This window comes from Oryctolagus cuniculus, chromosome 10 (assembly GCF_964237555.1).
Source record: "Oryctolagus cuniculus chromosome 10, mOryCun1.1, whole genome shotgun sequence".
NCBI classification, from domain to species: Eukaryota; Metazoa; Chordata; class Mammalia; order Lagomorpha; family Leporidae; genus Oryctolagus; species Oryctolagus cuniculus.
The window spans coordinates 34,230,056-34,242,496 of record NC_091441.1 but is presented as its reverse complement, the minus strand read 5'-3'; the positions used below and the strand labels follow the sequence as shown (position 1 = coordinate 34,242,496).

General features: G+C 35.7%; 1 protein-coding gene across 4 annotated transcripts in view; it reads right to left on the bottom strand.

Annotated features, from left to right (window-relative positions):
* The window catches only part of RIT2 (Ras like without CAAX 2), a 349,849-nt gene extending 341,266 nt beyond the window's left edge, over positions 1–8,583 (bottom strand). Inside the window, exon 1 of one of the 4 annotated variants that reach the window (XM_051851090.2) lies at positions 8,361–8,583. Coding sequence is in view for 2 of the 4 variants with exons in the window: in XM_070049812.1 (XP_069905913.1) it covers positions 7,806–7,908 (103 nt within the window). In the remaining 2 variants the exon portion in view is untranslated. 4 annotated transcript variants of the gene reach the window in all.
* Between the last annotated feature and the right edge of the window lie 3,858 nt (positions 8,584–12,441).

Sequence of the window (12,441 nt, the reverse complement as noted above, 5' to 3'; positions counted from 1 at the left end):
TTTATCCTGGGTCTACAAACTTTGTCTTTCCTCTAATTTCTCTCTCAATACAACATCCTTTGAGAGGCAACCCCCACCTCTCAACTTTCCTTCCTTCACACACACTACAGTTAGATTCATGTGTGGACTCTATTCCTCCAGTATACTTGGCAATGGAAGGATTCTGAAGTGCCTTAGAGTGTGTGGAGACTATAGAACAGGTCAATATTCCTATGCCAATGATATGATATTAGCTGGAGTAGGGTTAAAACAGGCAGAAGGACAGTAGTGATTATCTGGCATAGTTGCCAGAAGAAGAGCTTAGCTGGTGCCTGTTGACCAAACAGAAGAACAGATGGCATTGTTTGACTATGGTCATAAGAGAGCTGGTATTTGTGAGCAAAGCCTGAGTGATTGAGCTGAGATCATTGATGAGTTTAGCAAACAAAGGACAAATGCATTGATAAGAGTTCTCTACATGCATGCATTAGTGCAGAGGACTAGCATCCATCAGTGTATTAGTTACAATTCCACTGCTCTGCAAAGATACAGACACATACACACACACACACACACACAGAGAATCAGTCATTGATGACAGCCTCATCTTCAGTTAGGGGAAGCATATTTTATGCTAGCTAATGAGAGGCAGTAAGGTAGGGCACTCTGACTTCCTAAACCATAATTCCTACTACTTTCAAAATAACAAGTGCACATCTTTATCATTGCTCCTACCATATTGCATCACAATTCTGCTTATACACTTTTTAAAAATCCTGTGGGTAAAGTGGAAGTTGAATCTAATTCTTGGTGATGGTTTAAGACTTTTCAGTAATCTAGGAATAGACATATGTACACAACACACACACACACACACAGCTCTTACTAAATAAATGGACAGGGAGCATATTTTCCATTTATGACATGCGATTTCTATTAATTCCTCTATAATATATTAGACAAAACATGCCGCCAAATGTAGATAAGCACCTAAAAACTTTTTAATCTGCCTGGTAGTTTCAACACATTGTTTTCTTTCTTCATTAGCATGCTCCCAATTTTCAATAAATTCTCATAACTACTGGATTATTTGATGTTCCCATATTGAGGGAATTGTCATCCTTCTTTGCTTGGTTGAGGTTTTCAGAGTTCCCTGAATGGACTAGAAAAAATATGTCTTTTGGTGCCTCCATGCTGAAATATCTGGGCAGAAATCACCCTGCTTCCCCATTTCTTATTCAATAAGGCTTACTCCATGTTGTTTATGTAAAAAATAAATTTTCAAGTATATTTCCATACATGGTTTTTTTTATGTCTAAAACACATATGTGAAGATGCACTTGAAGTTACTACTCATATTCACTCTACTGTCTTCTTAAGAAATACCATTTTAACTCTCAGAGTAGGAAAATTAATACACTGTCATCACTGAACTTAGACATGCATGTGTAGGCACCTCAGGTTTATCATTTCATATCTTTGTCTCTTTTGTAGTTTTCTTATCTATAAAATGCAGACAGTGGTGCCTTCTGCACCAGAATGTGGTGAAGATTAAACGAGAACAGATAAAAGTAATAGACCACTGACACTTGAACACAGAGTGGCCCTGCAAGTTTGAGGAACCCAGAAGCACTTGGGCGATTCAGAAATCAGCACAGGCTCCTTCATCCGCAGTCCTGTTCTTTGATGAATACGTAGAGTTCTATTAATTTAGTTTCATCTATTTGAAATCTACAGCAAACTTACAATCTTGGAAATATCAATATAGCTGAGCAACATCTTCGCCTAAATCATGCTTTCAATCATTACTTGAGTGAGTAGATACCAGTTTACTTTTCTACTGAGCATTATTTGGACCCATTTTTTGCTGAGAGTATTGCAGTAAGTGATGGTCTACAGTGTAATTTAGGTGGTGACAGTGAAGTGTGAGAACAGAGGGCCCTCGAGTCTTAACATATTTTCACTTCCTTTTTTTATTTTTTTATTCTGCCTTTCTTATCCACAGGGTTGGGATAACACATGGCCCTGGTGTGACAATTGTTCAGCTATATCAGACCCAAGTTCTGCTGTTGAGACAAAACACAGAGTCTCAAAGAACTAATGATGCACTCAGTTTTCCTTGATTTAATTCTTCAGATAAAGGCTCAGCTTTCTACCTGCTTATATTAGTTCATTGAGGTGGAAAGAATTGGTTGTGTAATGCTTTCTGTTTGCCCCAGAAAACATTGTTATTGATTTCCTTTTATGAAATCTTGCTAAACAAAACTCTGAATTTCCAAGAGACAAATAGCAAAAGAATGCTGGGGGAGTAATGTTTCTTATTTTACAAGTGAGTTTTTTCTTCACAGAGAATTCACTATGGATGCATTCTAATAAACTTCACATTCTGTAATACTTCTGATGTTTTTGGCTTATTTGTTTTGTTTTGTGTCACTTTTCACAACTTCCCAACATTTTTTAAGCAAATCTCAGGAAAGATTTTCTAACTCACCCTAAAAGAAACTAAATTAGCAACAATACGTCTTGAAAAAAAGCTCTGCTCTTCCTTCTTATCTTGGTATATATTGTTCCTGTTAAATTGTCTTCCTTAGCTCTCTTATTTTCAACCTAAAAGAAATCTACTCATCTTTTAATACACCATTCAATACCTCTCTTCCGTGTCTTTCTTATTTTTCCTTTACAGTTAATCACCATTTTTCCCTGAGCTTTTACCTTACATCAGAGATCTAATTTTATACCATGAAGTGGTGCAATCTTAGAAGGCAGGGATCCTTTGTGAAAACATGGTTATGAGAAATATGTTCTCCTATCCCAATAATTTCTATAACATTTTATAGATGTTTCCCACCTGAAGATGTATAGTAAGAAAAAATTCCAACAAAGTAATGCCAAGATTTGTCTTAGGAATAAGAAAAGGACATGTAAGTCTCATCTGATATTTAGATATGTTCTGTTCTTCTCATGATTGAAAAACAATATGCAGTTAGAAAATTATTAATATCTAGCTTTTCTTTCTTTCTACATATACTTGGACAAATTCTCTTGACAGTAATCACATAACCATTCACTTGGTTTGTGTCCATGTGTGTGAACAGCAAGTATAGTCTACACATTTAGCAAAAATCAAAATATGTAATATTAACCCTAGTCCTCATTTGTAGATTAGAGCTATTGACTTATTCATCCTTAAGTTCAGAGACCGCATCTGAACAATGAGAATAGAATGTTTCCTTGCCTCCTTAAATTATTTTATCAAAAGCAAACTCACAAAACAGAATAGGTAAAACATATTTTGGAAAGTTAGACATTATTTCTATTTGATGAGATCTCCTGGATAGCATGAGTCTGCATTGGGACAATCAGATGTGAATACAGAAAAGTAGCTTGTCCTGCTCTGTCATGGGTGAACAGGTTTTTGGTATCAAACTACAAAGGCAGAAAGAGGTCAACAATTAAAATACTTTTTAAAGGCTGCTTTGACTCCTCAAAACTCTTCAACCACAGCCATGATTAATTTTCTCCCATTTGTTGAAGACGAAAAGGCAATGGCGGAACAAAGAAAGATAAAAGGCTAAGGATGTGCATCAGTTACATAGAATTTATTTGCTAAGTGGGCCGTTTTTTTGTTTTCCTTTGTTCTGAACGTAATCATAATATATATACATATTCAAGTGGGTTCTGCTTTCACTTGCTATTCATCAAATGTACATACATATTAATTTTTTTCTACTTTTTCATTTGATGTTGTTTCATAGCAGCAGTACTTTTATGTTTTTATATATGCTTTTTATATATACTTAAGTTTTATATATACTTAAGTTTTACAGCATGATATTATAGACTTTTCATACAGATAGTAAAACAGTTACTATAGTGAAAAATTAACATATCTATCATCTCACATAATCACTTACTTGGTTTGTGTGCCTATGTGTGAACAGCAAATAAAATCTACCAATTTAGCAAAAATCCAAATATACAATTTTAACCCTAGTCTTCATGTTGTAGATTAGAGCTATTGACTCATTCATCCTTAACTTCTGACATATTGCATACATATTTACATATATTCTAACTTTGATCATGCGAATATTTGTGTATCCTGGAAAATCTCTTCAACTCTCAAGGACTTCAGCGCCTCCGTTTACTAAATAAGGTTGATTATTTCTTATGTTCTTATTTTTTCTTTGCAGTTAATAACATTCTTGTACAATTTTAAATATACTGTTTAATTATATAAATAAATTTTACATCTATGCAAAATATTAGTATTGTGAACAGTGTTTAATTATATAAATTTAAAGATTAAACAGGTATAGATTTATGAATAAGAATACTAGTCTTGATGGTTAACATCAATTCTAATATTACAGATACATATTACCAATACTTCTGTTAAAATAAAAATAATGGGGGACAGTATTTGGCCAAGCACTTAATATATCCACATCTCATACTGGAGTTCTTGGGTTTGAATCCCAATCCAGCTTTCTTGTTATGTACACTTTGTGAGGCACTGAAGAGGACTAAAGCAGTTGGGTCTCTGCCACTCAGGTGGGACATGTGGACGGAGTCCCTGGCTCCTGGCTTCAGCCTGGCCCAACAGATGGAAACTCTCTGCTTCTCTCTGCTTATTTTCCCTAAAATAGTAAATAAGACAATTTAAAAGGAAACAAAAAATGGTGAAACTCTTTGATTTTCCTCCTCAGGGTGTTAAACATAATGTAACAGAGTCCCTTGGGACTTAGGAGTTTAATATTACCCCCATGACTAAACACGAGTTATTTCCCTGGGGTTCAGTTTTTTCCATCTGTAAAATGGAGGCACCTATCCAGATTGTGGTAGAGACTGAATGTAAGCAGGAAATACTTGTAGCTCATACCTGCTCTATAGTGGGTTCTTCATTTTCATTTTCTCCCACTGTAATAACTGGCTCACATCCAGGCACAACACCAAAGAACTTCAAATAGTTTGTGGAAAATGGACTTAAATAAGTTGATTTTGTCACAAATTTTCCATGAATTATTTAGATACCCATTTACATGCTCAAAAAACTTAATTCCTTGTGATTTGAAATATCTCACTCACAGTATATTTATTCACCCAACAATTTTAAGCTTATAGGAAGTTCTATTCCAAAAAAAAAAAAAAGAAAAATAACAAATCCTTTTACAAGTTTCTACTCACAAAAGTGTATTTTAGTAAAATATGAATAAAAAATAAAGCATATTTCTCAGTAAGTATAGAAATGTTCGTGATTTTGTGAATTCAAAAATCATGGTCACAATACACTGAGTTTTTCATCTATGCACAAAGCTGACCTGACCTGACTCCCTGAATTGGGAGCAGGTGACAGCTTGATGTGTCTTCATTAGTCCCTACAGAAAAGTAGACCTCTCCTGGAAATCCCTCACACAATCCACTGCAATGGATTTGTATAATCCTTCCCATTCTTCCACTGATCCAGATCTTAAGCAGTACAAAGGAGTAGCTTTTTACACAAATATTTTAGTTCATTGGAAAGCAAGCACTGTAACCTTGAAGAGAAGGTTAGTACTGGGATCAATGCCTGAATATTTACATACTGATAACATCAGATAAATCATAGGGGAAAAGTCCAAGGGCAAGATGTGATTTTATTAATGTGATTCCAAACAGCCAAAAGGACAGCATTTTCCAGGTGCACAATTGTATGAGTAATGTTCTCCAGAGTAATAGCCAATATGCCATTTAACACCAGTATGACTGCACCATTTTCCCTATTTTATTCTCAACTTTCTCTGAGAATAGCTGACTGCTCTTGTCTTTATCCATGGTGAAAGTTTTGCACAGTGATTGATCAAAAACTGGCTTTTTATTTTCTATCTCAAGGTGAGAGCACCCAGGCCATTCCACTACCCATTGCTGTGCATTGAAAATTCCTGTTATCAGAATTGTAACAATGACCAATGACTAATTGATGGAAATACCTCTAGGAGACAGTATCACTCTCATAACCTCATCATTTTACAGGATAAGTTTGTTGCTAAAGGACATTCCAGTCCAATATTTATTCTCTCCAACTTCCATGTCCATAGAATAAAATGAAACAGGCTAAACATTAGTCACTCTAGTCCCATATCTCTCAAGCTTCTGGTGAAACAAACAAAAAATAGCAAGCCAGCAAAGAAACCGAATATACAGGAACATTTTGGGACTGTCACAGCCTCTCCCTGACCTCACAACTCGCTGGTGGCGTTTCCTATGAATTGCATTGCTGCCTCTTTCTTTGATGTGTTTCTCTCTCTTCTCAGCTGTTTTCTAACTTTGTTTCTTTCTTCCTCATTGTGTCTAACAATATTCTTTTGAAGCATAGCTTTATTTTCTGTAGATTATTTTCTTTTATCCTCCTTCCTTTCTCCTTCAGTGAATTATCACTCATTTTTACTCCTACTTTATCAACCTATGAATTTTTTTAAAAAAGGAAAGCTTTTTTAAAAAGTCTTCATTCATACACGATTGCAATGCTTCTCATTTCATGTATCTTCCTAGGAGAGACGACTAATTCTGCTGCTCTATTTGACAGCAATTTAGCAACTGACCACAGCCACATTTAGCTTTCCTTTTCTTTTTATAATAATTTCTTTTGGGGGGAGCATTGGCAGTGCTCAATGTTCTGTCTCTGACCACTTTTCTGGCCTCTGTCCACTGACGTCACACTCTCCTGATCCCTTACTGCTTACTTTTCCTGTCATTTGTGCACCTACTACCAAAGTTATTAGTTTTGTTGTTGTTGTTGTTGTTTCTTATGCCAAGAATTTTGTCAAGTTCTACAACTCTTGGTCTGTTTTGATATTTTTGATAACTAATATTTCTTCTGGTTTTCACTATTTCCAAAGATTTATCTCAAGTGGGATCTTTTTATATTTACATAAAATGCTTTATCTGCTTATTTCCTAGTAATATACAGAGTCCCAAGGTATTCATCATTTAACATTTAATCATTCTCAAACATTGCCATATATTCTCTCTCTATATATATGTGTGTGTGTGTGTGTGTGTGTGTGTGTGTATTATGTATATATAATTCTTTTTGGAGTTTTAAACTACTCAGGTTATCCAGCCACTAACAACTTTAGTTCTTTAGTTACCAAAAAAATTTAAAATCACAGAAAAAAAATTGCACCAGTGTTTGTTATCATCACTTATATCACAACTTTATATTCCTTTACTCTGTGCCTTTCTCCAGTATTCAGTTTAACCACAAAGTTTGGTCTGATCACCCTGCCAGGATCCCACACAAATATCATTACTTAAACTACTGCGACTCAAAAACCAACTTTCCCCTTGACATTCAAAGCCCACACATAGCATGTCAGACCTCAGACCAGGAAAATGAAGCAGGAAGCTCTTCATCAGTGAAACAAACACAACAAGCACACTGATATCCCTGATTATGTGTCTGTGTTTGAATCTGTGTATTTAACTGAATATTTACAGCACTTCTCTTTTATGTGAATATTTTGGAGACTAGAAGCACATTTTTATTATTCCATGGCTATTTAACAAATACCACTATTTTCAAAAGGCTATATAAATTAAAAGCACATATCACCGAGCATAAAATCAAAGGAAAAATTTATCTTCTTAAAGTTCTGTAAATCCTGACCAGCTGTTTCCATATTCTACTGACTCATCAGCATCCCTTTAACAGCCCTTGTATTTTCAAACATCCTGTCAGACACTCGGTGTTTAACTGCCACAGCGCCTAACAGCATCAGCATTATAAATTTTATTTTCACTCTATAGCGGTCCCTCCTTCCCCAGCATTTGGTGTTAAAACTTACCGCTTTTACCAACTCCCCCTGCGCCCAGCATTACCACCTTGTACTCTCTGGACCCGCCTGATGCGCTGCCCGGAAAGCAGCTGGCTTCATTTTCTACCTCCATCTTACCCGAGGGACAGGAGGAGGAAAAAAAAAGAAGGAAAAAGTCACCAGTGTCAGGTGCTTGGTCAGATATTAAACAACTCTAAAACTGTGTCAAAGGAAGGGTTTAGTCTGAGGTAAGAACCATCAGCGCCCGGCTGGCTGCTGGTCCTCTGCTCCAGCGGGTCTCATAGCAACCACTTCAATTGCTTCCAATAAAATCCTGCCTTTTGCATCCCCCCTCCTCCTGATCCTTCACTCCTTTGCGTCTCCCATGATCTCTCTCTCTCTTGCTTTTTTTTTTTTCTTTCATCTGATTCCTTCTCTGTCTCCCTTGCTCTCTCTCTCCTTCCCCTCTCCTGCCCTCTCCCTGCACAGTTGCAGTTATGTGAGGCACACACGTATTCAACAACCCCACAGGCTGGGCTGCTACACAGAGTGAATCTAGGAGGAATGGAAGATGTTATTTCTCACCGGCAGACTTCTGTAGTCACGGCTTCAAAGGTTATTTTCTTGTCACAGAATCAATTAATTGAGGGCTTCTGCTGCTGATTTCATTACTTTTTGTGAATGTCCTGCACATTTTTCTTTCTGGGATAAAGGATAGTACCAATTTAAAAGTAAAAACCAAAACAAACAAATGGAAACAAAACAGTAATTCCAGGCTCTTAAGGATGGGTCTTTCATGTTGTTGAAATAATACTTGGCTCACAGGAATGATTTCAGCTCACTTGACATTTGCAGGTCTAACATCGGGAGGTAAAAGAATTAGGTCATTGTCATGTGTAGACAAGAATCATCTTTGTTTACACTAAGTTATTGGAAAAATCCTAAAACATAAGGACTGGTTCAGGCATAAAAGAGATAATTAATAAACATCTCTCTGACAATTATGGTAGCATGAATGATCAAAAAAACTACTTTTCAAATGTAAAAACTGCTACTCCTTATTTGGATTATTTAAAATCTTTGAGTCTTTTCTCTGTACAGTTACTAAAATAGAGATATCTCAGGATATCTTCCTTAATCCTTAACTGTCATAGTCAGACCCTATTGCTCAATCAAAGCCATGATGTGTATTTTCTATTTTCTTGTTTGAAAATTGGGTCAAAATTACAGGCAGTAAGGTGTTTGCTGTATTTTGGTTTGTCTTTCCATCTATACTTTAGATTTCTCTAGAAAAGAAACTGTATTTAATCAATTCCTTCTGACTGTCATGTGCAATCAGGTACTGGGCACAGAGTGGGCATTCAATATATTCTTTTTGCTCATGGGAGAGGCTGCAAATGGTCATAATAGAGAGCACAGGCATTGTTGCTAGATTATTGGTGTTCAAATCTGAGCTCAGTAGCTTTCAAGCTGTATGATGTAGTGTAAATCACCTTTCTGTGCCTCAGTTTATCTATAAAATGGGTTACTAAATCACGATTGTATCAACTCATTATGTGAATTAATCATTGCACAGTGTTAAAAAGGTATTTGTCAAGTCATGAACATGCTTGGGTTCATGACATTATGATTATTTTATTATTTTTAAGTAATGGTATTGTCAATCCACTGTTCATAGGCACTCAAAAGAAAATATGTTCTTGCCATACATTTATGGCCATCTATGTATCTTCTTTGCTAATGCTTCAAACATTTTGTCTATTTTTGTATCAGCATTTTTTTTAATTTCCTAATGTTGTTTTGAGAATTCTTAATATTTTCTGTTAATATTTTCCTATAGTCTGTGGCTTTTTAATGTTTTTAATTTTTTTGTTTTAAAGATAAAATATTTTCATTTTACATTATGGTCAAAGACTTTATGCTCCATGAAGTAAAGTGGTCAATAAGCAAAGAGCAAAAACACCAGGAGCAGAAGTTTCATATTTTCTTGGAATCTATATGTAGTTTTATTTTATAAAATATTTTTTTATTTTCTTTACTTCTTCATTGCACCTTCATTCATAGTCATAGGTCTATTTATTACCTTTCTGTAGGTAACTGTCAAATTTATAACTCTAGACCAAAATTTCCCTCCATTCTGCAAAAGTGACTGTCACCTACGTTTCCATCAAAATCCTAAACCCTGCTTATATTTTAACATTAGTGTGTCAAGAGAGACATCACCACATGATGTACTTAATCAACAAAGGTAAACCTGTTCTTCTCCACCTTTGGCTGAAGCATCACACCCTTCAAGTCTTAATTTTAGCTTTACTTCTTTCGTATTTAATTTCTATGTCTTAAACCATATTTTAACTTACCCTGCTGCTTACAAGCTCTGTATCTTTTTTCACAATTCGCAGTACTTTGTTCATTTTTTGAACTGATGTCAGGCAAACCCAACTAAAATGTCAACCCAACTGACCTAATTATTCACATGTGATTCATAAATCAGATGTCTGATTGATACAAGCTCACAGCTTGTAATGTCTTGTAAGGATACAGAGCATTTATTTCAGTCTCAAATTCCAATGTAACCCTCACACTCCACAGAGTAGAAAAAATCAAAATGGGCTACTTGCCTTTACTCCAACAAAACTATCATTTCCATGATTTGGTCTAATAAAGAATTGTAGCTGTATGATAATTATTCTTGAACTGTCTAATTGAAACTTTCCTTCTCAATGAAATGAGATATATAAACAACAACATTTAGCTTCAAGTACTTTCTGGTTTTTGTTTCTCTTTCTGCAGCTGAAATTTTTCTGACCTTGGGCAAAATGAATGCCTCTGTAGCTATTGGTCCTACCATCTGTTACTGTTTTCCATGTCAGCTCTTCTGACTTGGTGGTAAGGCACAGGAATTGTCATGCCAGCTGTGTTCTTGTTCCTGTTCTTTATCTGGCACATTTATTTCAATGTTGGTTAAGCAAACAGCCTACATGAAAATGTCCCTCCCAGTAAATAAATGAATGGTTCTTTCAGTGGGAAATTTAGCTAGTGAATTGGTTTTCTTCCTAATTGTTAATGAATCAGTCCATAGTCTTCTTATGGAAGTTATTGGAATTTTTCCTTGTTTACATGAAAAAAAGTTGGAAATGTAAGGAGTCTTTCCTCACTGAAAATTCCTCTTTGTCTACCTTTTCTATGAAATTCTAGCACTCCAGTCCGATGCCTTCTCCAGAATCACTAAGGGACATAAAGCCTTCTGGGCAATAAAAAATGAATTTTGAACTATCCTAATGTTGCTGGTTTTCAGTTTCTATTAGTGATTTTTGTGAGTTTGCATGTCTTGTGTTTTGACCAGTCAACCCAACTATCCATGTTTCATGTGTGTTTGTGTATGTGTGTGTGTAGCAGCAGGGGAGGTGGGTATCTCCCAGATGTATAATTGTTAATTGAACTGGAACATTTAAATAACTCAAATTATTACATGACAAATTGCTTTGTTCTTGGAAAAAATGTTAAACAATTGGAGTTTGCATTTACATCCTCTGATATACACTGTCAGGTGCCATTCTTTTTGGGTGGCATGTGATTCCCTTGAGTGAACATCTTAATCAGATGAAGACCCGGGATTTGTGGTTCATTCAGGAATGCTTGACTGCCTTAGTGGGGTCCAAGCATCCTCCACAGCATCTCTGAATGCTGTTGCTCCCTTCAGTCCTTCATAGACAACAAAAGGGAAACTAATGTAACAAGTGACTTTCTCAGCAGGAATGTGTTAACTGTCTTTACCTGGATATCTTTGCTAACTCCTTTAGCAAATGTTAAGGTATCCAGTCAGGGCGATAAATCCATAAGAAAAAAATTTGGGACATAGAGAATTCTTTTCTTTTTTTAAAGGAGACAGTTTCTTTAAAATAATAATTTGAAAGGCAGGTTACATGAAGAGAGAGAGAGAATGAGAGAGAGAGAGGGAGAGAGGTCTTCTACCTGCTGGTTCACATCTCTATCCGGGTCTCCAACATGAGCTCATAGGTGACAAGGGCATATATCTTTGAACCACTCTCTGTTGCCTTTCCAGGCACAATAGCAGCGAGCTGGATCAGAAACGGAGTAGCTGGTACTCAAACTAGCATTCATATGGGAGCCAGAGCAGATGGTGCCTTAATCCAGGAATTTGTTACTTCTCCATACAATGATGGGTAAAGTTCCTCACATCATTGTTTGCAAAGTCACTCTATTCTATAAACTTATTATACTAATTTATTTACATTTCAGTCTACTTCTCCAAAAAAAAAATTACTTCTTCTGTATTTGCCTTTATCTCTCTTGAGTTTAGCAAAGTCAAATTGTGCAATCTCAATAAACTGAGTTTTTTATAATTTTTAAAATTGATTAGTTAATTATTTAAATAATTTTAAGGAATACAAATTTCATATGTACAACTTTAGGAATATAGTTATTCTTACCACCTTAACTGCCCGCCCACCCACACTCCCACCTTTCTACCTCCTCCCTCTCCCTCTTCCCAATCCCATTCTCCATTAAGATTCATTTTCAATTACCTTTGTACACAGAAGACCATCTCTATACTAAGTAAAGATTTCAACAATTTGCACTCTTGTTTGGGTTCTATCAGCCATTCAGAAGTCAGACAACCTCCAGTGCACAAAACAGGCAA